General features: G+C 65.0%; 1 protein-coding gene across 7 annotated transcripts; it reads left to right on the forward strand.

Annotated features, from left to right (window-relative positions):
- The first annotated feature begins 1,109 nt into the window (after positions 1–1,109).
- On the forward strand, positions 1,110–18,883 carry CAMK2B (calcium/calmodulin dependent protein kinase II beta). Of its 7 annotated transcripts, none has more exons than XM_066567269.1 (21): positions 1,110–1,242; positions 3,856–3,950; positions 5,791–5,850; positions 6,007–6,061; positions 6,150–6,215; positions 8,153–8,225; positions 8,929–9,031; positions 9,346–9,429; positions 9,814–9,908; positions 10,128–10,250; positions 10,332–10,415; positions 10,902–10,944; positions 11,389–11,463; positions 13,729–13,769; positions 13,849–13,920; positions 15,399–15,443; positions 15,664–15,712; positions 17,822–17,897; positions 17,989–18,083; positions 18,423–18,657; positions 18,723–18,883. In XM_066567269.1, exons 1-20 carry the CDS (start codon positions 1,178–1,180, stop codon positions 18,653–18,655), a joined length of 1,632 nt encoding a protein of 543 aa, XP_066423366.1. In that variant the 5' UTR covers positions 1,110–1,177; the 3' UTR covers positions 18,656–18,657; positions 18,723–18,883. The 7 variants fall into 7 exon arrangements, with proteins under 7 accessions (XP_066423366.1, XP_066423367.1, XP_066423370.1 ...); XM_066567270.1 differs by having other exon boundaries at positions 13,732–13,769; positions 18,723–18,881; XM_066567273.1 differs by lacking the exon at positions 11,389–11,463.
- Positions 18,884–18,952: the final 69 nt, after the last annotated feature.

Genomic DNA, 18,952 nt, shown 5'->3' on the forward strand with positions numbered 1-18,952 from the left:
GGTGTTGGAATATGGGATCCCGAGGAGGAGGGGGGCTAGATTTGGACTCCTCGGGGTGTGGTGTGAGATCCCTGGGGAGAAGTGCTGGATTTTCGTGTCCGTGGGGCAGGGGGGTAGGTCTGGGATCCCCACAGCTGGCTAGGTTTCACACGGTGGGTGCTTTGGGGATGCCACCCCCGAGGTGTCACCCACCCCAGTGCCGGCATCTCCCGGTGCTGATGCGCTCACCGGGCCCCCCCGGCCCCCCGCCGCCCACCCGCGGTCCCCATGGCAACGGCAGCGCCAGCCGCCCGCCGCCCACCCGCGCCCACCCTCCGGGCCGGGGGGACACCGCTGCCCCCGGCCCTGCGGCGGCTGCTGCCCTCCAGGGTGGCCCTTGTGTGTCCCCCGCAGCAAAACCACCCCCGCACTGTGCTGCGACACCGGGGGGGCTTCAAGGTGCCCTTGGGGGAGGCAGGGGGTGATTCTGTCCCGCCCCGACCCCTGCCGGGTGTTGTGCTCGGGGAGGGGTTGGAGCCTGGCAGGGTTGTTTGGGGTGACAGTGGCGCGGGAGGAGGGAGCTCGGTATTGGGGGGAATAGGGGGGATTCCCCGAGGGGGGAGAAGGCAGGGCGTGAATGGGGGTCTTTGAGCAGGTTATCTGGATACTGGGGCTGTTTAGGGGGAGAATATGAGATCCGGAGGGGGTGCGGGTTTGGGGTCCTTTGGGGGGGGTTGTGAAGATTCTTGAGACGGGTCTGGGTCTGCGTCCTATTGCGGGGAGTGTGGATATGAGTGTGGATTTGGGGTCCTTGGGGGGATTCGTCAGTCTGGACGCAGGGTTATTTATGGGGGGACTCCCGGGAAGGGGCGTCTGGATACGGGGCCTTTAGGGGTGGGGGCTTGGTCTCCCTCTCCCGGGGGTAATTTGGGATAAAGGGGTCCCGGGTTGGGGGGTCCGGTTACGGGGCCCTTGCGGAGAGCGGGGGGGATCCCCCCGGCGTGCGGGGGCAGCTCCGCGGCGGGGGTGCCCGGGAGGGGGCTGGGGGATCCCGGGCGGGGCGGGGGGCGGCGGGGGCTGTCCCGGGCTGGAGCCTCCCCCGGCCCGGCGCCTCCCCCCGCCCCCCCGCGCCGGGCGGAGCCGGAGCCGAGCGGAGCCGGTGCCGGGGCGGCTCATTGCGGCGCGCCGCGGCGGCAGCATGGCCACCACCGTGCCCTGCACCCGCTTCACCGACGAGTACCAGCTCTACGAGGAGATCGGCAAGTAAGGGCGGCGGCACCGGCCCCGGCCCCGGCTCCGGCCCCGGCCCCGGCCCCGGGGCGCGGCGGGGGCGGGGGGCGCTGCCCGGGGCTCCGGGAGCCGCTCGGTGCAGACGTGACGCATCCCCCCCCCCTCCTCCCCCCCCGGGATGGGACACCCGGGACTGGCCCCCCCCGCCCCCCCGGGACCGGCCCCCCCCAGCCCACCCCCCCGGGACCGGCCCTGCCCAGCTCCCCCCCCCCGGTACTGCCCTCCCCCCGGTATTGGCCCTGCCCCCCCCAATGGCCCCCACCCCTTATACCGCCCCCCTCCTGGGGCCTTCCAGCCCTCCCCGGCTGCCCGGACCCCTCAGCTCCTCTGGGCCCCCCTCCCCGTAGCCCCCCCGGTCCCTGCAGCCCCCTTGCTGCCCATCCTTATGGACCCTCCCCTTTAGGCTCCCCTATCTGTCCTCATCCCCCAGCCCTGGTCACTCCAGAGCCCTCCTCCATTCCTCCAGATCCCCTGCAGTTCCCAATCTCCTGTCCCTGGAGACCCACTCAGTCCTTACAGCTGCCCTTGACCCCATGGACACTCCATCCTGACAGACCTCCCAATTCCTCCTCAACCCCCCCCCCCCCCCATTTTTACAGATTCCCCCAGCACTCCTAATCCTGCCCCTGCCTCCTGCAGACCCCCTCAGTCCTTAAAGCCCCTTTGCCCCCATTCTCACAGAGCCCCCCCCCATCCTTACAGACCCCCCCTCCCTGGTCCTTATAGATCCCCATCCCTCCAGATCCCCCCAAAGCTCCTACAAACCCCCACTCCCTTCAATCCTTATCGCCCCCCCCCAGTCCCTTCCAAATCCTCCACCCTCCCCAATCCCCCCTCCCTAGTCCTTACAGCTCCCATTTGCCCCCCCCCCCAATTTTCCATCCTTGAGTATTTATAGGCACCTGCTCCTTTTAGATCTCCCTTTTCAGGACCCCCTTTGCCCCTCACCCTGATGGATTTCCCCATCACTCCAGCCCCTCCATTTCCACAGGCCCTCCCCCATCTCCATAGACCCATAGACCCCCCCTGCCCCCCCATCCCTCTCCCCTCTGGTTCTTTAAGACCCTACTGCCCCCATCTTCTATTAGACCCTTTTGGGCCTTATATAACTCCCCAAATCCACTCCCCCTTCGGGTCCTTACAGACTCCAGCCCTCCTGGGCCCCCCGGGCCTCAAAGACTCCCAGGGCCCCTCTGCTGCCCTGAATCCCAACAGGTCCCCCGGCTGTGCCCCCCATCGTGCCCCCCTCGGGTGGGTGTTGTGGGGAGCTGGAGAGGAGCTGTTTTGGGGGGTTCATTTGCCCCCAGGGCCATGGGGATGCAGTTTTCCCCCCCATCCACGGGCAGGGATTGGCTAGGAGCAAAATGAGGGGAGCAGGGAGGGGGTCAGACCCTTTGTGAGGGGGGTGCACCCCCTCCCTAGATGGGGGAACGTTTTGCAGGGGTGGCTGTAGTCCCTTTGGGGGTGCCAGCAGGGGGAACATGGTGCCAATTGGGGGCTGTTCTCTCGGTCTGCCCAAAATCCAGCCCATCCTGGTTGCCATGGCAACGTGGTCCTGTTTCCCCCTTCCCATCTCTCGGTGTAGCCTGCCAGCCATCGCGCATGTGTCCCCCCCTCACGGGGGTGGGGAGGGGGGTATTGCTCTCGCTGGGGGGAAACTGAGGCACGGCTTGGGCCAGGACAGTGTGCCCCCCCTCAGGGACTGGCACCCACTGTGTCCCCTGTCCTGGGGGCCACGTGGGGAAGGGAGGGGTCAGGGCCCTGGGAGCCCCCACTTTTCCCCTGGTGGTGAGAGCATCCTCCTGTTTTGGCCAGCATGGGGCCTGTGGGGCCTGGGGACATGGGGCAGTGGCAGGGGACACCCAGGCCCTGCTCCCCTCCCAGGGCACACATCCCACACGGCTCCCTCTCCGTGGCAGGCCTGGGGTGGTGCTGGTCCCAGCCATGTCCCCATCCTTCCCGGGGATCTCCTCTGAGTGCCCTGAGGCTGCCTTGGCCCCCCCCAGCAAGGGACAGGCAGGGGATGTGCAGGGACACAGGTCCTGGAAGGGGGACAGGAGCTGATGGCACCTGAAGGGGCTGCCAGTGCTTCAATCTGGCACAGGCACGACCCTGCTTTTCCCATCTCTGTCCCTGTCCCTGGGGGGGACAACTGGTGGCTGCCAGCTCCCCATACTCAGAGCTGGGTCCTGTGCCCCCCTGCCACCACCACCGCTGTCACTGCTGTCACTGCCACTACCATCATTACCATCGCCACCACCACGGCCACTGCTGCCATCCGGGCCACCCACTGTTCCCATGGCAACGAGCTGCCGGTGCTGGATCCTTCCTGCGACCCCCCCTCCCGCGATGCTGCGTGGCACCGAGCCCCCCTTCCTTCCCAAAGCCACCCCCGGTGCCCCCCCCAGCGCCCCCCCAGCAGGGCCCCGTGTGTCAGGGCCCTCCCTGCCACCCCCGTGCCGGGGTTCACCCCCCGGTGCTGAGTCACGGCGGGTGCAGCCCCCCGACCCGGGTGCTGAGTCACGGTGGGGGCCGCCCCCACGCCCCCCCGGCGCTCGGGGCCGTGCTGAGCCTGGCCCTCCCCAGGGGAGCCTTCTCGGTCGTCCGGCGCTGCGTCAAGCTCTGCACTGGCCATGAGTACGCTGCCAAGATCATCAACACCAAAAAGCTCTCAGCCAGAGGTAGGACCCCCGGGAGCCTGGGACTGCCAGCACGCCTCTGCCACCCGGGGGGACTCCCAGACAGGCCAGGTGCCTGGCATGGCCCCATGGCACCCGTGACTCCTGTGACACCTCTGATACCCCTGGTGCCCATGGCACCTCTTCCACCTCTGATACCCCTGGTGTCACGACAGCCAGGCTACCTGTGGTGCCCATGGCAGGTGTGACAGCTGTGACCCCAGTGGTGCTGGTGGGAGGGAGGGGTGAATGCTCTGGGGTGGGGTCTGGCCCTGTCCATCCCCATTATCCCCCTGCTGTCTCCCCCGGGGCCCCTCAGAACGTCACCTGTCCCTAAGGTATGGGTGTCCTGCAGGTACACAGGTGTAAGTGGATGGGGAGGAGGGTGTGCACGCACAGGTGTGAGCCTTGTGTGTGTGCAGGTATGAGCTGTGTGTGCACAGATGTGTCTACATGGGGTTGTGTGTGATGGTGGGTGTGCACAATGAGCAGTGGGGGTACCTGAGTGTGTGTGCACAGGTGTGTGTCCTTGGTGTGGGTGTGCACACATGGGCCGTGGCTGAGTGTGTGTGCTTGGTGTGCAGGCAGGTGTGCGCATGTCAACAGTGTGTGAGTGTGTGCTTGCACACGAGGGTGGGCACTGCTGTGTGTGCACATCTGTGAGCAGAGTGGGTGCCTGTGGGGTGTGGTGTGCTCACAGCTCAGCAGTGGGGGTGTGCAGGTGTGTGCAGGTGTGTGCAGGTGTTTGCAGGTGTGGGATGTGTGACAGCGTGTGGGGGTGTGGAGGTTTAGGGTGTGCACTTGGATAAGAGGCAGCACAGAGTGGCACAGGGGGGGTGTGAGTGTTCTGTGTTTGCACACGTGTGTGTGAGCTGGGTGCACAGGTGTGGGCAGTGAGTGGGGTGGTGCAAACACTCATGTTGGTGTGAGCTGTGTGTGAGCTGCATGCACATCTGTGCACGTGTCTGTGTCCCCTTGAGTGCAGACACACCCAGAGGTGCAGCTGCACACACAGCTACACGTGTGCACTCATACAGTGGCTGTTGCAGGCACACACACACACATCTGCACACCTGCACACACCTGCCCATGCAGGAACCACCACGCACAGGGGAACAGCTGCACGCTCCACATCCCGTACAAACACAGGTACAGTGATGCACACGGTGCAGCCACACACACACACACACACATATACACCTGTACACACAGGTACAGCCACGGAGCTGTATGGCTGCACACAGAGGTACACACAGGTACAGCCACACACAGGCACACTCACGTGTATGCACGTGGATACCCACCACACCTGCACACCCACACAAAGCTACAGCCACAGGTGCTTGCACACATGTGCACTCCCATCTGTACCTGTGTACAGGCATGCACAGCCCCACACACGGGCCCACACGTGAATATGCACACCTGTGCACACCTGTGCACACCTGCAGCGTGTGCGTGCCTGTATCCACATGCACACCCCACCCATACGTGCAAACCTGTACACACCTGCACAAGTGCACACCCAGGCACACGTGCACAAGCCCACAGGTGCAGCCCCCAGCCCTGCCCCCAGTGCATACCTGCACAGCCACAGAGCCACCTGGCTCCCTCAGGGGCATCTTGGGCTGCTCTCACTGGGGTTGGGCTGGGGACAGCTGAGGTGAGGGGGGTGCAGGGCAGGGCAGTGAGGGGGTGCAGGGCAGGGCAGGTGAGGGGGTGCAGGGCAGAGCAGGACAGGTGAGGGGGGTGCAGGGCAGAGCAGGTGAGGGGGTGCAGGGCAGGGCAGGTGAGGGGGGCTGCAGGGCCAGGCAGGTGCCCCCCCTGACCTGTGCCCCCCCAGACCACCAGAAGCTGGAGCGCGAGGCGCGGATCTGCCGGCTGCTCAAGCACTCCAACATCGGTGAGTGACCGGGGACAGGGGGGTGTCACCCCTGGGGACCTGCCTGGGGACACCCAGGGACACCCCGAGGGACACCTGCAGTGGCTGGGAGAGGGAGCCAGGGTTCGGTGGCGGGCTGAGGCTGAGCCTGTCCCTGTCCCCATCTGGTCCTCACAGTGCGGCTCCACGACAGCATCTCCGAGGAGGGGTTCCATTACCTCGTCTTTGACCTGTGAGTGGCAGGAGGCTCCCAGAGCTTTGGGAGGGCTCAGGGGATCCTGGGGTCTCTCGGGCTGATGTGGGGCCTGGCTGTGTTTCAGGGTGACAGGCGGCGAGCTCTTTGAGGACATCGTGGCGCGGGAGTACTACAGTGAGGCTGATGCCAGGTGAGCCTTCCCCCCCTGTGCACCCCAAAGCCCTGGGCACCCCCAGCCACCCTGCCCTGTGCCCTGTGCCCCTGCAGGGATGGGGCAGCTCAGCCAGGCAGGCAGGGGGTGCACCCCCTCGGCCCCTCTGTTATTGCAGCCCCTCCATCCTGTGCTGGGTGGGGTGGGGCCCCCAGCTGGGGCACCCCCATATTCCACATCCCCCGCCGTGCTCCCCCCTCTGCCGCTGAGTCCCGGCACTGCCATGCCCTGTGCTGGGGGGGCTGGTGGCAGGTGGGGGCCCCCGGGCCCCTCGGTGCTGTGCCAGCCCCCTGTGCCCTGTGTGCCGCCGTGTGCCCCCCCCGTGGTCTCTGGGCTTTCACAACATTTGTTTCTCCCCCTCTCTCGTTCCCCCCATCTCCGCCCCCCCCGTCCCCGTGCCCCTCGTGCCCCTCACCTCCTCCATCCATTCCCCCCATCCCTCTGTCCCTCTCGTCTCCCATCACTCGTTGCTCGGGCTCTATGCGTGTCCGTGTGTCCATCTGTGTGTCCGTCCGTCCCACCGCTGCCCTCCGCTCGCTGCCCCCCTGGCCCTTGCCCTCTGTTTTGCCTCCCACACCCGTCCTTGCCCCCGAAATGCCTCCTATCCTCCCATGCCCCTCTCCTGCCTTTCTCCCACCCCTCTACCCCCAACCTGTCCCCACACCTCTACCCCACTTCTTGCCCCCACCCCTTTACCTCATCCCCCACCACCAACCTGCCCCCATTCCCACCCCCTTTACCCCATCCTGACCCCATCCCGCCCCCGTCTCCCACCCCTGCCCCTCCATCCTGCACACCCTCACCCCATCCCGCCCCCTCCCACCCCCTTTGCCCTCTCCTGCCCCGTCCCCTGCCCCCTCCCACCCCTAACCCTCCCTCCCGCCCCCGCCCGCCCCCCGTTCTGTTTTGCAGTCACTGTGTCCATGAGCTCTTTGCCCGCGTTCCTCCCACCCATCACTTTGCCCCTGAGCAGAGGGAGCCGCAGGTCAGTATCTGGGGGGGGCCGGGGGGGCCATTTCCCCCTCGCTGCCCCTGCCCGCGCTGCCCCCGCTTCCCGGCCCCCTCCGCTCCTCAGGACCCCGCTCTGCTCTGGGCCTTTCTCCTCACTCTTTTTTCTCCCTGACCCCCCTTTTTTTGCCCCACCCTCACAGGGAGGTTGCCCCCCCAGTGCCCCCGCTCCCCCAGCTAGCGGGGCCCCCCTTCACCCCCATTTCAGGCTCTCATCCCTTCGCTCCTTCCCTCTTTCTTTCTTGTCTCGTCTCCATCCGCCCCCCCATCCCCTTCCCCGTGAGTCCTGTCTGGGGGACCCCCGTGTCTGGGCGGCAGCAGGGACGGGGGGCTCCCGTGGGGGACGGGAGGGGGCACAAAAACACACTGGGGTGTCCCCCGTGGCTCTGTGCCAAGGGTGGAGCTCACCTGGTGGGCGCTGAGGGGTGACCCCAGGCAGTGACCCCCTGGGATGATCCCACAGGTGTGACCCCACTCAGTGACCCCCTTGGAGTGACATCCCTGGGATGACACCCCGGGGGTGACACCAAGGGATGACTCCCAGACAGGGATATGCCCCCAGAAAGCAGTGACACGCTCAGGGATGACCCCTCCTCAGGCTGTGGCATCCCCAGAGGTGTCCCCTAGGCAATGAGGCACCCCAGGTGGGGCTCTCCCCAGGGGTAACCCCTCTGTGTGACCCCCCCAGGGCGATGCCCCAGGAGCCCCCCAGGGGTGATGCCCTGGGGCTGAGCCCCTGGCAGGGGTGCAGAGGGGTTCTCATGCACACTAATCCAAGGTCACCACTCGTTTTTGTCAGTTCCCCCGGGTGCAGAGGGGCAGGGGCTGGTTTGGGGGTGCAGGTGGTGCACAGGGTGTGAGGCAGGTGGGGGGCAGCGTACCTCTGACCCCCTCCCATTTGCACGCAGCCACTGCATCCAGCAGATCCTGGAGGCTGTCCTGCACTGTCACCAGATGGGGGTGGTCCACAGGGACCTCAAGGTAAGTGTGTCCCCCCACCCCCATCCATCTCCCTCCCCAGTTCCTGGGGTCCCCACAACCCGGGAGTACCCTGGCCTGGTGGGCTCTGGGGACTCACTGGGATCTTGCTGGGCTTTGGGGACCCCCTCAGCTTGGAGCACTCCCATCCACCTTTCCTGGGGATGCACACATGTCCCCCAGCTGTGTCACAGTTCTGCACTGCTCAGGGGGTCTCAGTGCAGCCCCCCAGCTGCCATTGCCCCAGGGGGAGTGTGAGCTGTGGGGTGGATGGGGGCACGGGGGTGGGAGCAGCTGGAGCTTGGCTGGGGGGCAGGGCAGGACACAGGAGGGATGGTGGGACACAGAGGGACAGAGGGACACAGGGGGACAATGGGACACAGAGGGACAGAGGGACACAGGGACAATGGGACACAGGGGGATGGTGGGACACAGAGGGATGCTGGCATGGGGGGATGCTGGCATGGGGGGATGCTGGGACGAGGCCAGTGAGACACAAGCAGACCCTGAGCTGGCCATGGGGCTGTGCCATGCGGTGCCATTGGCAGAGGGCACCCACGGCCACAGCCCCACAGCACAGAGCCAGCCGAGGGGCAGGACCTGGTCAATAGCAGCAGTAAAGTCCCTCTATAGTTGCTGCATCCCTGCTCTCTGTCCCCCCCCGGTCTGTGCCCCGTGCTGCCCGTGCCTGGTGCCCACTGTGCAGCCTGAGAACCTGCTCCTGGCCAGCAAGTGCAAAGGGGCAGCAGTGAAGCTGGCAGACTTTGGCCTCGCCATCGAGGTGCAGGGGGATCAGCAGGCCTGGTTTGGTGAGTGCTGTTGTCCCCCTGTCCCCCACAGCCCCTGCCCACCGTGTCCTGCTCTGGGCCCCTGTGCTGTGTCTGCTGTGTCCCTGCATGTCCCCTGAGTCCCTGCTCTGTTCCTGCTGTGTCTGCCCCTGTGCCCACCCCAGCCCTATCCCAAACCTGCCGTGTCCCTGCCCCTGTGCCCACAGCATCCTGCCCTGTGCCCACCCCTGCCCAGCACATCCCTGCCCCACGTCCCAGTCCCGTGTCCTGTCCTTGTCCCCTCCCCCTGTGGCTCACCTGTGGCTCACCTCATGCTCTCTCTGTCCCTGTCCCAGGATTTGCAGGCACACCTGGCTACCTGTCCCCCGAGGTGCTGCGCAAAGAGGCCTATGGCAAACCCGTGGACATCTGGGCATGTGGTAAGAGCCAGTCTCTGCCTGTCCCTGCCCAATCCCATCCTAATCCCTGCCCCATCACTGCCCAGTCCCTTTCTGACCTCATCCCACTCCCATTCTGGCACTTTCCAGGCTCCATTCCAGTCTTATCCCATTCCCATCCTAGTATCAGCCTCTTTCCCATCTCATTTCTGTGCTGGTCCCAGTTCCTGTTCCAGCTCTGACCCCATCCTGGGGCCATCCCGTGCCATGTGCCTGGCAGTGCCACACTGTCCCTTGTCTGTGCCATCCTACCAGCACAGGGACAGCCCACATGTGGAATGATTGCTTTGTCATGGGGACACCTTTGAGGGAGCCAGGGTGGTCTGGGGTCCCTGCTCTCCCCTAACCCCACTCTCCCCGGCCCAGGGGTCATCCTGTACATCCTGCTGGTGGGATACCCGCCGTTCTGGGACGAGGACCAGCACAAACTCTACCAACAGATCAAGGCTGGGGCCTACGATGTAAGTGCCCAGTGCCCAGTGCCCAGTGCCAGGGCCTGTTAATTCCGGAACCTTCTGGGACCTGCAGCTGATCTGCAGCAGGCAGAGCCCGGGGTGGCTGTGGGCTTGTCTTTGGTGCTGGCTGGGGATGTGTAGGGATGTGTGGGCATGTGCAGTGACACGGACACCGTGGGGCCGCCCCTCCTCAGCTGCCACCCCTGTGTCCCTGTGCTCCCCCAGTTCCCTTCACCTGAGTGGGACACGGTCACCCCCGAAGCCAAAAACCTCATCAACCAGATGCTGACCATCAACCCCGCCAAGCGCATCACAGCCCACGAGGCCCTCAAGCACCCGTGGGTCTGCGTAAGTGCAGGGGTCCCCCGAGTGTGGCACCCCCCATGGCAGTGCCCCTGGCACCTGGTGCTGACCCCCCTGTCCCCACAGCAACGCTCCACCGTGGCCTCCATGATGCACAGGCAGGAGACAGTGGAGTGCTTGAAAAAGTTCAACGCCCGGAGGAAGCTCAAGGTGAGGGGGCTGCAGGGGAGCTGTGGGCTGGGGGCAGTGCTCATCCTCCCAGCACCACCCTGCCTCTCCGTGGGGCTCTCCTGGGGGACCCTCCCTGCCCACTGCCCCAGCACCCCTCAGGGCCTTCCTGTGCCCTTCCATGGGGTGTTGCAGCCCCACTCTGGCGTGCCTGGTGCTCTGCTCTGGGCTTTGGTCCCATCCCAGTGTCACACAGTGTGGCACAGTCCCACCCTGTCCCTGCCCTGTCCCTTGCCCCCTGCCCTGGCTCTAGCCTGCCCCCCCAGCCCACACCCTCTGTCCCACTGCCTGCTCCCGAGGCTCCATCCCGCCCCCTCGTCCTGCAAACCCCTTTCCCAGTTCCCAATTCCCAGTCCTGGGGGCCCCACCCTGTACCACCCCCATCCCATCACTCATTTGTCCCACTCCATCTCGCCCACCCCATCGCACCCCAGCCCCTCTCCTGGCTCACGCTGTCCCTCCCCACAGGGTGCCATCCTCACCACCATGCTGGCCACCAGGAACTTCTCAGGTAAGGGGGGGCTCCCCCTGGCCGGGGGGGGCCGGGGGCCGCAGTCCCCCCTCCACGCCCCCCCCCCCCGGGCCGGTGCCCCCCTCTCTCTATCTCGCTGTCTTTCTCTCTTTCTCCCCTCCCTTCCTTAACCCCCCCACCCATTTTTTCCCCATCGGTGAGGACGGGGCATGTGGTAGCCACGGTGGGGCCGGCGGCGCCCCCCGCCCCACGCACACACGGCAGCAGGTAGAGCCCGGTCCCCCGCGTGTCCCCCCCGCCCCGCTGGCCGCGGGGGCGACACGGGCAGGGGGACGGACACCGCAGCCCCCCCAGGCCTGGGGCCGGGGTGACGGGTGCCCCGAGAGCTCTCTTGGGCGGGGGGAGGGCGGGGGTCCCGGCGCAGCCCCCGCCGCCCCCTAACAGGAGCTCCGCTCCCTCTCTCTCTCTCCGGCCCTCCGGCAGTGGGCAGACAGACCACCGCTCCTCCCACCATGTCGGCGGCCGCTGCCGGGGCCCCGCTGGGGCTGGTGGAACAAGGTAGACGCGTCCGCAAAGGGCCCCCCCGGCCCCCCGGCCCCGCTTGGTCTCTGTGTGTCCCCGGACCCTTCATCCCCACGTCACCCTCTTCTCCCGCCCGTCCTCTTCCCTGCCTCCCACCTCCCCAACGGGTTTCGGGTGCCCTCCTCGGAAATCGGAGCGCATGCATGGCCCCCCTGCACTGCCCCTGCAGCCTCTCCCTCCCTGCTGGCACCAAGAGATGCCACTGTCCCCCTGCTGCCACCCCGCACCCGGCCCCGGGGAGAGGTCCCTGAACAGCCCCCACCCCCAAAGCGGGGCTGCTGACTGCCTGAACCTGGAGGGGACACGCTGGTGGCGTCCCCAGGTGCGCACTGGTGACATCCCCAGGTGCGCACAGGTGACATCCCCAGGTGCACACAGGTGACATCCCCGGGTGCACACAGGTGACATCCCCAGGTGCGCACAGGTGCCATCCCCAGGTGCACACTGGTGCCATCCCCAGGTGCGCACAGGTGACATCCCCAGGTGCGCACAGGTGACATCCCCAGGTGCACACAGGTGACATCCCCGGGTGCACACTGGTGATGTCTCTGTGTGCACACAGGTGACATCCCCGGGTGCACACTGGTGATGTCTCTGGGTGCACACAGGTGACATCCCCAGTCCACATCTGGGTGAACACGGGGAGTGGGGTGGGGGGATGATTTTGGGGTGATTTTGAGCCTCCCCACTGCTCCCACCCCCCCATGCACACAGGGGGGGCACACCGGTGCATGAAGCGGGGGGCAAATGGGCTGCATGTCCCATGTCCCCCCGTGCCCCCCCTGCGTCCCCACCCCGCATGTGCCCCCCCTGCATGTGTCCCCACCCTGCATGTCCCTGATGCATGTGCCCCCCTGCATGTGCCTCCCCACAGCTTCTGAGAGCTGCAGCCAGTGTTTGTGGTGCCGTGAAACACTCGGCGGGTCTTAAACCACCCCCTCACCCAGGGCTGCCCTGCCAGGGGTCCCCCCCTCCCGCCCCCCAATTCGGCTGTGGTTTAAACCCCCACCTCTCAGCGCCCGCCTGCTTTCAGAGGAGGGACCGGGACCCTTGGGGACACCCTGCTAGGGACCCCTGAGGGGACTCAGGGCCACGGGGAGGGATGTGTGGGTCACCTCCCCCTCCTCTGGTGCCGATGGGTGCCACCCTGCTGTCACTGGACTTGTCACCACACATCTCCCCCCAGCTTGTGCTGCCAGCCAGGGGAGGGGTCCCTCAGTGTGGAGGAATGACGAGGATGCTCGAGGTGACACCCCCTGCCCTCCACACACCCCCACGACCACTTGTGCCCCACCATGTCCCCGTCACGCCCCATTCCCCCACTGGCCAGAGATCATGGTAGCAGTGACAGATGCTCATACCCGTGCCCGTCCTTGTCCCCCTCCAGGGAGACAGGGAGGGCACAGGCGGTTGTCCCCGCCCCCTGTACTCAACTCATCTTTTTTATGTTCTTTTTTTATGTTTTTCCCCTTTTCCTCCTTTCCCCCCTCCCCGTTTCTCTCTTGCCCCCCTCCCCACTCCTCTCTCTCGCTTTCCTCTCTGCATTTCTCCAAGGTAAGCCAGCCCTGCCCCCCCCATGTGGGGGCCACCAGGATGGGGACCCCCCTCAGGTTGGGGGCACCTCCTTCCCCCAGTCTGAGGACCCTCTGAGTTTGGGGACCCTTCCCTCCAGGATGGGGACACCCTGCCTGGATGGGGATCTCCACAGGTTGAGGACATCCCTCCCAGGGTGGGGACAGCCCCCCAAGTTCGGGGACCCCCCTGAGTTTGGGAACCTCCCACTAGGAGGGGGACACCCCCCAGGAAGCCCCTCCCTGGGTGGGGACACTCTCTTCCCCCAGGATGGGGACCTTCCTGAGGCTGGGGACTCCTCCAGGTGGGGGACACCCCTCCCAGCATGGAGAACCCCCCCAAAATGGGGATTCCCTAGCATGGGGACACCCCACCCAGCATGGGGACTCCCCCCTGTAAGGGAACACCCCCAGCATGGGGACACCCCTCAAAATGGAGCCCCCTTAGAATGGGGACACCCCTCCCTGCATGGGGACCACCCCTCTAAAATGGGGACCTCCCCCAGGCTGGGGACAGCACCTTCCTGGTGTGTTCCCCCTCTGTGGTACTGGGGGGCAGGTGCTGCCAGCACCTGGGTGGGATCAGGCGGGGTGGCCGGGAGGACTCTGGGTCTGGGGGATCTGCAGTGCCCCTCGTGCAGGGGGGCACTGACGCTGTCTCCCCCCGCAGCAGCTAAGAGCTTACTGAACAAGAAGGCGGACGGCGTCAAGGTGAGGGGCCCGAGGGGCCGGGGGGGCCCGGGGGGGCTCCTTCCCCCATGGCACTGAGCCCCCCATCTGTCTCCTGCAGCCCCAGACCAACAGCACCAAAGGCAGCGCTGGCGTCACCAGCCCCAAGGGGACCCTCCCGCCCACCGCTCTGGTAGGTGCCCCCCACCCTGCACCCCAAATCCCCCATCCCATGGGATCCATCCCACAGCCCATCCCATCCCATCCCATCGTCTGCTCCTGGGGAGGGGGTGTCCCGAGGATGGAGAGGGGTGTGCAGGACAGGGGCACAGGGGGACCCCGCCGCACAGAGCAGGTGGGTGAAGGGACAGCCCCGTGTCCCCCTCAGCCGTGGGGACAGTGGCATGGCTGAGGACACGCTCATGCAGGTGTCCCATGCAGGGACAAGGTAGGTCCAGGACACGGACACAGAGATGTTCCTGCCATGGGCACAGCAAGGTGGGTGCAGGATGAGGGCGTGAGGGTGTCCTGTGACGTGGGGACAGCAAGGTGGGTGCAGGACATGAGGATGGGGACAAGGTGGGTGCAGGGTACGGGCACAGATGCCCCATAATGGGGACAAGGCACAGCCTGGTGACACAGATGGACAGGTGGGTGGAGGGCAGGGGGTGGGGACGCCCTGCAGTGCCAGTGGCAAGGCAGGTGCAGGTCACAAGGATGGGGCTGCTGACTGTGACCTCGCAGGTGAGGTAAGTGCTGGATCCAGACACGGGACTGCCCAGCTGGCACAGTAGAGTAAAGGCATGGCTGTCTGGAGCAGCAGGTGCAGGATTTGGGGGTGCTGTGGCAATGCCAACAGCAAGGTAGGTGCGGGATGTGGGTGCAGGTGTGCACATTGTGACCTTTATGGCACAAGGGCATGGAACCATGAGGGCAGGATACAGGCAGGGTGCTGCCCAGCTGGCACGGATTGCCGTGCACTGGGGAAGGGGTGCCTGGCTGGTCAGTGAGTGCAGGATATGGAGAAAGGGGTGCCTGCCCACACACTGAGGGTGGGATGGGCAGCAGGAAGCTGTGGATGGGGGTGGTCAGGATGTGGGCACTGAGATGCTCAGGATGCAGACACAGGGATGGTTGGGATGCAAGCCAAGGGGTGCTCAGAATGCAGACAGGGACAGTTGGGATGCAGGCAGTGGGATAGTTGCGATGCAGGCACAGCAGTAGTCTGGGTGCCAGCCGAGGGATGCACAAGGACATGGGCAGTGCTCGGGATGCAGGCGGCAGGATGGTTGGGATTCAGGCACGGGGATGCCCAGGGTGCTCAACTGCACGGTGAGTGGAGCCCCTGGGCACTGGGATGCAGGACAGGGGCAAGGAGCTGCCCCCGAGCCCAGCCCAGCCCATCTTTTTGGCCTCACTGTGTCTCTCCCCCGGCTCTGCCCACCTCTTTCCCCCCTCTCTTCCCCCTCCATGTCTGTGAATTAAACCATTTGGCTTTGCTGGACTAATGACTCTCTGCTTCTCTCCCCCCTCTCTATCCCCTTCCCAAACCCGGTCTGGGTCTCTCTCCTCGCCCCTGTCCACGTGCTGCTCAATCCGTCGTCCCCCCTCGTTGTCCCCTCCGGGCTCTCGCTTCCCCCACCCCGCCTGTCTCTCTCCCTTCTCCTGTAGGAGCCTCAAAGTACCGTAATCCATAACCCCGGGGACGGCGCCAAGGTACCGCTGCCCGCCCTCGCCTCCATCCCCCGCATCAGCCATGGCCGGGGGGGTGCCAGGAGCGCGGGGGCTGTGGGGGCAGCGGGGTCCCCCCGCGCCGTCCGGCCCCGCCGGGGTCCTGCCGAGCCCCCCCGGGCTCGTCCCCCCTCCCCGTGCCCCCTGGGGCCAGCTCTGACCCCCTGTTTGTGTCTCCCCCCCACCGCCGCCGCCCCGCGAGCAGGAGTCCTCCGACAGCACCAACACCACCATCGAGGACGAGGACACCAAAGGTGACGGGCGTGGGGGCGGCTGGGCTGCACTGGGGTGCACTGGGAGCGAGCTGGGGTGGTGCTAGGATGCACTGGGTTGCACTGGAATGGCACTGGGATGCACTGGGAGGGTCTTGGAATGCACTGGGGTGGTGCTAGGGGGGACCAGTATGCATTGGGGTGCACTGGAATGGTACTGGGATGACCTGTGGGATGCACTGTGGGATGGCACTGTGCTGGACAGTTGTGGAATGCACTAGGATGGCACTAGGATGCATTGGGATGCACTGGGAATGTGCTAGAATGCACTGGGGTGGAGCTGGGATGTGCTGGGATGGCACTAAGATGCACTGGGTGCACTGGAATGCATTGGGATGGCACTGGCATAGCACCAGGATGCACTTGGTTCACTGGGATGCACTGGAGCAGCACTGAAATCATCGGATGGAGCTGGGATGGCACCAGGATGCACTGGAATGGCACTGGGATACACTGGGACGGTGATGGGATGCACTGGGATGGCACTGGAATGCACTGGGATGGCACCAGGATGCACTGGGAGCGTGCTGGATGGAATGCATTGAATAGAGCTGGGATGCATTGGCACCAGGATGCCTTGGATTGCACTGGGATGAACTGGGGTGGACTGGCATGGCACCAAGATGCAGTTGGTGCACTGTGATGTGCTGGGGCAGCCCTGGAATGCACTGGGTGGGATTTGGGATGGCAACAGGATCCATTGGGATGGCACCGGGACATTTCTAGGATGCACTGGGAGTGTTCAAACTCACTGGAATTGATCTGGGCTGACACCAGATTCATTGAGATGGCACCAGGATACACTGGGAGCATGCTGGGGTGCACTGGGAGGGTACTGGGAGGCGATGGGGTGCACTTGGATGGAAATGGGATAGATTGGGACACGCTGGAATGGCCCTGGAATGGCAGCTGGGGTTAGTTGAAAAGGCACTGGGATGGCATCAGGATGCACTGCAATGATACTGGGACATACTGGGATGGTAGCAGGAGGTGCTCTGGGTAGAACTGGGCTGTACTGGGATGCCCTGGAATAGCAGTGAGACACAGAACGTTGGCACTGAGATGTGGTGAGAAGTCGCTGACACAAACTGGAGTGTACTGGGACATACTGGGATGGAAATGGGCAATGTTGGAATGCACAGAGGTGGCACTGGGATGCACTAGGAGGGCACAGGAGTGATGTTGAGATGCACTGGGACGAACTGGGAGGTAGTGGAGTGGCACCGAAGTGGTTGGAGCACATTAGGGTTACAAAAGAATGGACTGGGGAGCACTGGGATACAGTGGAATGGTACTAAGATTAATTGAGAGGCACTGGAGTGACAGTGGGATGGGACTGGGGGATACTGGAATGTACTAGAGTGTACTGGGCTGTCACTGGAATTCGGTAGGATTGAACTGGGGTGTATTGGAATGCACTGGGCTGGCACTGGGATGCACTGGGAAGCATCAGAGCACATGAGCAGCTCTGAGATGCACTAGAATTGCACTGGGATGTATCAGGATGCACTTGTATGGAACTGGGAGGGTACTGGGGTGCACTGGAATGGCACTGAGACACAGTGGGATGGCACTGGGAAACACCAGTATGGAACTGGCTGTGCTGGGATGTGCCAGAACGGCACTGGGATGTAGTGGGACTTGAAGGAGCAATGCTGGGAGGCTCTTGAAACTACTGGGACAGGCTGAGCAGGCACTGGGATGCTTGAGCATGCTGGGAGGGCACTGGGCTGGCAATGAGACGTGTGGCAGAGCTGTGGGGGTCCTGGGAGCACAGTGGTCCCTATCTGTCCCCAAGGGGTGTCTGTCTGTCCCCATAGTTTCTGTGTCTGTCCTCGAGGTCCCTGTGGTCTGTGTTGTCTGCCCTCATGGTCGGTCTGTCTGTCCCTAAGGTCCCTGTGTTTGTCCCCATGGTCCATCCCTATGGTCTGTCTGTCTGTCCCCGAGGTTTTTCTGCCCCCAAGGTCTGTCTGTCTGTCCCTGTGTCTGTCCCCAAGCCTCCCCTCATGTCCCATGTCCACCCCACCGCCCCCCCTCCCCTGACGGTGTCACCGGGGCTGGGGCGTGGCGGTGACAGTGGCGTGCCCCCAGCCCGCAAGCAGGAGATCATCAAGATCACGGAGCAGCTCATCGAGGCCGTCAACAACGGCGACTTCGAGGCCTACGCGTGAGTGGGGCGGGGCCTGGGGGCGGGGCCAGGCGGGGTGGGGCCGGCTGGGGTGGAGCCGGGCGGGGCCACTCTCACCTGCCGCCTGCAGGAAGATCTGCGACCCGGGGCTCACCTCCTTTGAGCCCGAGGCACTGGGCAACCTGGTGGAGGGGATGGATTTCCACCGCTTCTATTTCGAGAACTGTGAGTACCCGAGCTGCCCGTGCCACCTGCCTGTCTCACCTGCCCCGTCCAGCCCATCCTGATCCCTCCTGCCTCCTTCACTGTCCCCTGTCTCTTGCCCACTGCCTGCCCATCCTGGTCACCTCTCTTGCTGGGCCATCTGTCTGCTTGCGCTGTCCCCATCCCTGCACCTTCCCTGTCCCCATTCTCTGTCCCCATCCCTGCCCCTTCTCTGTCCCCATCCCTGCCCGTTCCCCTGCCTGTTCCCTGCCCATTCTGTCCCCATCCCTGTCCTATCCCTGCCCGTTCCATGCCGGTTCTGGTGCTGGTGCCAGCCCCGCTGTCCTGGCTGCCCCGCAGTGCTCTCCAAGAACAACAAGCCGATCCACACGACCATCCTGAACCCGCACGTTCACGTTATCGGGGAGGACGCGGCGTGCATCGCCTACATCCGCCTGACGCAGTACATCGACGGGCAGGGCCGGCCCCGCACCAGCCAGTCCGAGGAGACGCGCGTGTGGCACCGCCGCGACGGCAAGTGGCAGAACGTGCACTTCCACGGCTCGGGGGCCCCGGTGGCCCCGCTGCAGTGAAGGTGAGCCGGGCTCGGGGCAGGGGCACGCGGAGCCGCGGCCGTGGCTCACCGCGGTGTCCCCGCAGAGCTGGCGGTGGCTGTCCTGGTTCCAGCCCGATGGAGACGGCGATGGGAGCCGATGGCAGCCGGAGCTGCGGCCCCCCGAGCACGCGTCCGCATGCCTGTCCCCCCTACCCCAGCCCCGCTCCCCCCTCCGGTGCCTGTGTTTGCAGAAAACAAAAAGACAAAAAGACAAAAAAAAAAAAAAAAAAAAAAAAAAAGCCAAAATTATGAAGACCACACAAAAAAAAAAAAA

The sequence above is a fragment of the Molothrus aeneus genome, chromosome 29 (assembly GCF_037042795.1).
Source record: "Molothrus aeneus isolate 106 chromosome 29, BPBGC_Maene_1.0, whole genome shotgun sequence".
Lineage (NCBI taxonomy): Eukaryota > Metazoa > Chordata > Aves > Passeriformes > Icteridae > Molothrus > Molothrus aeneus.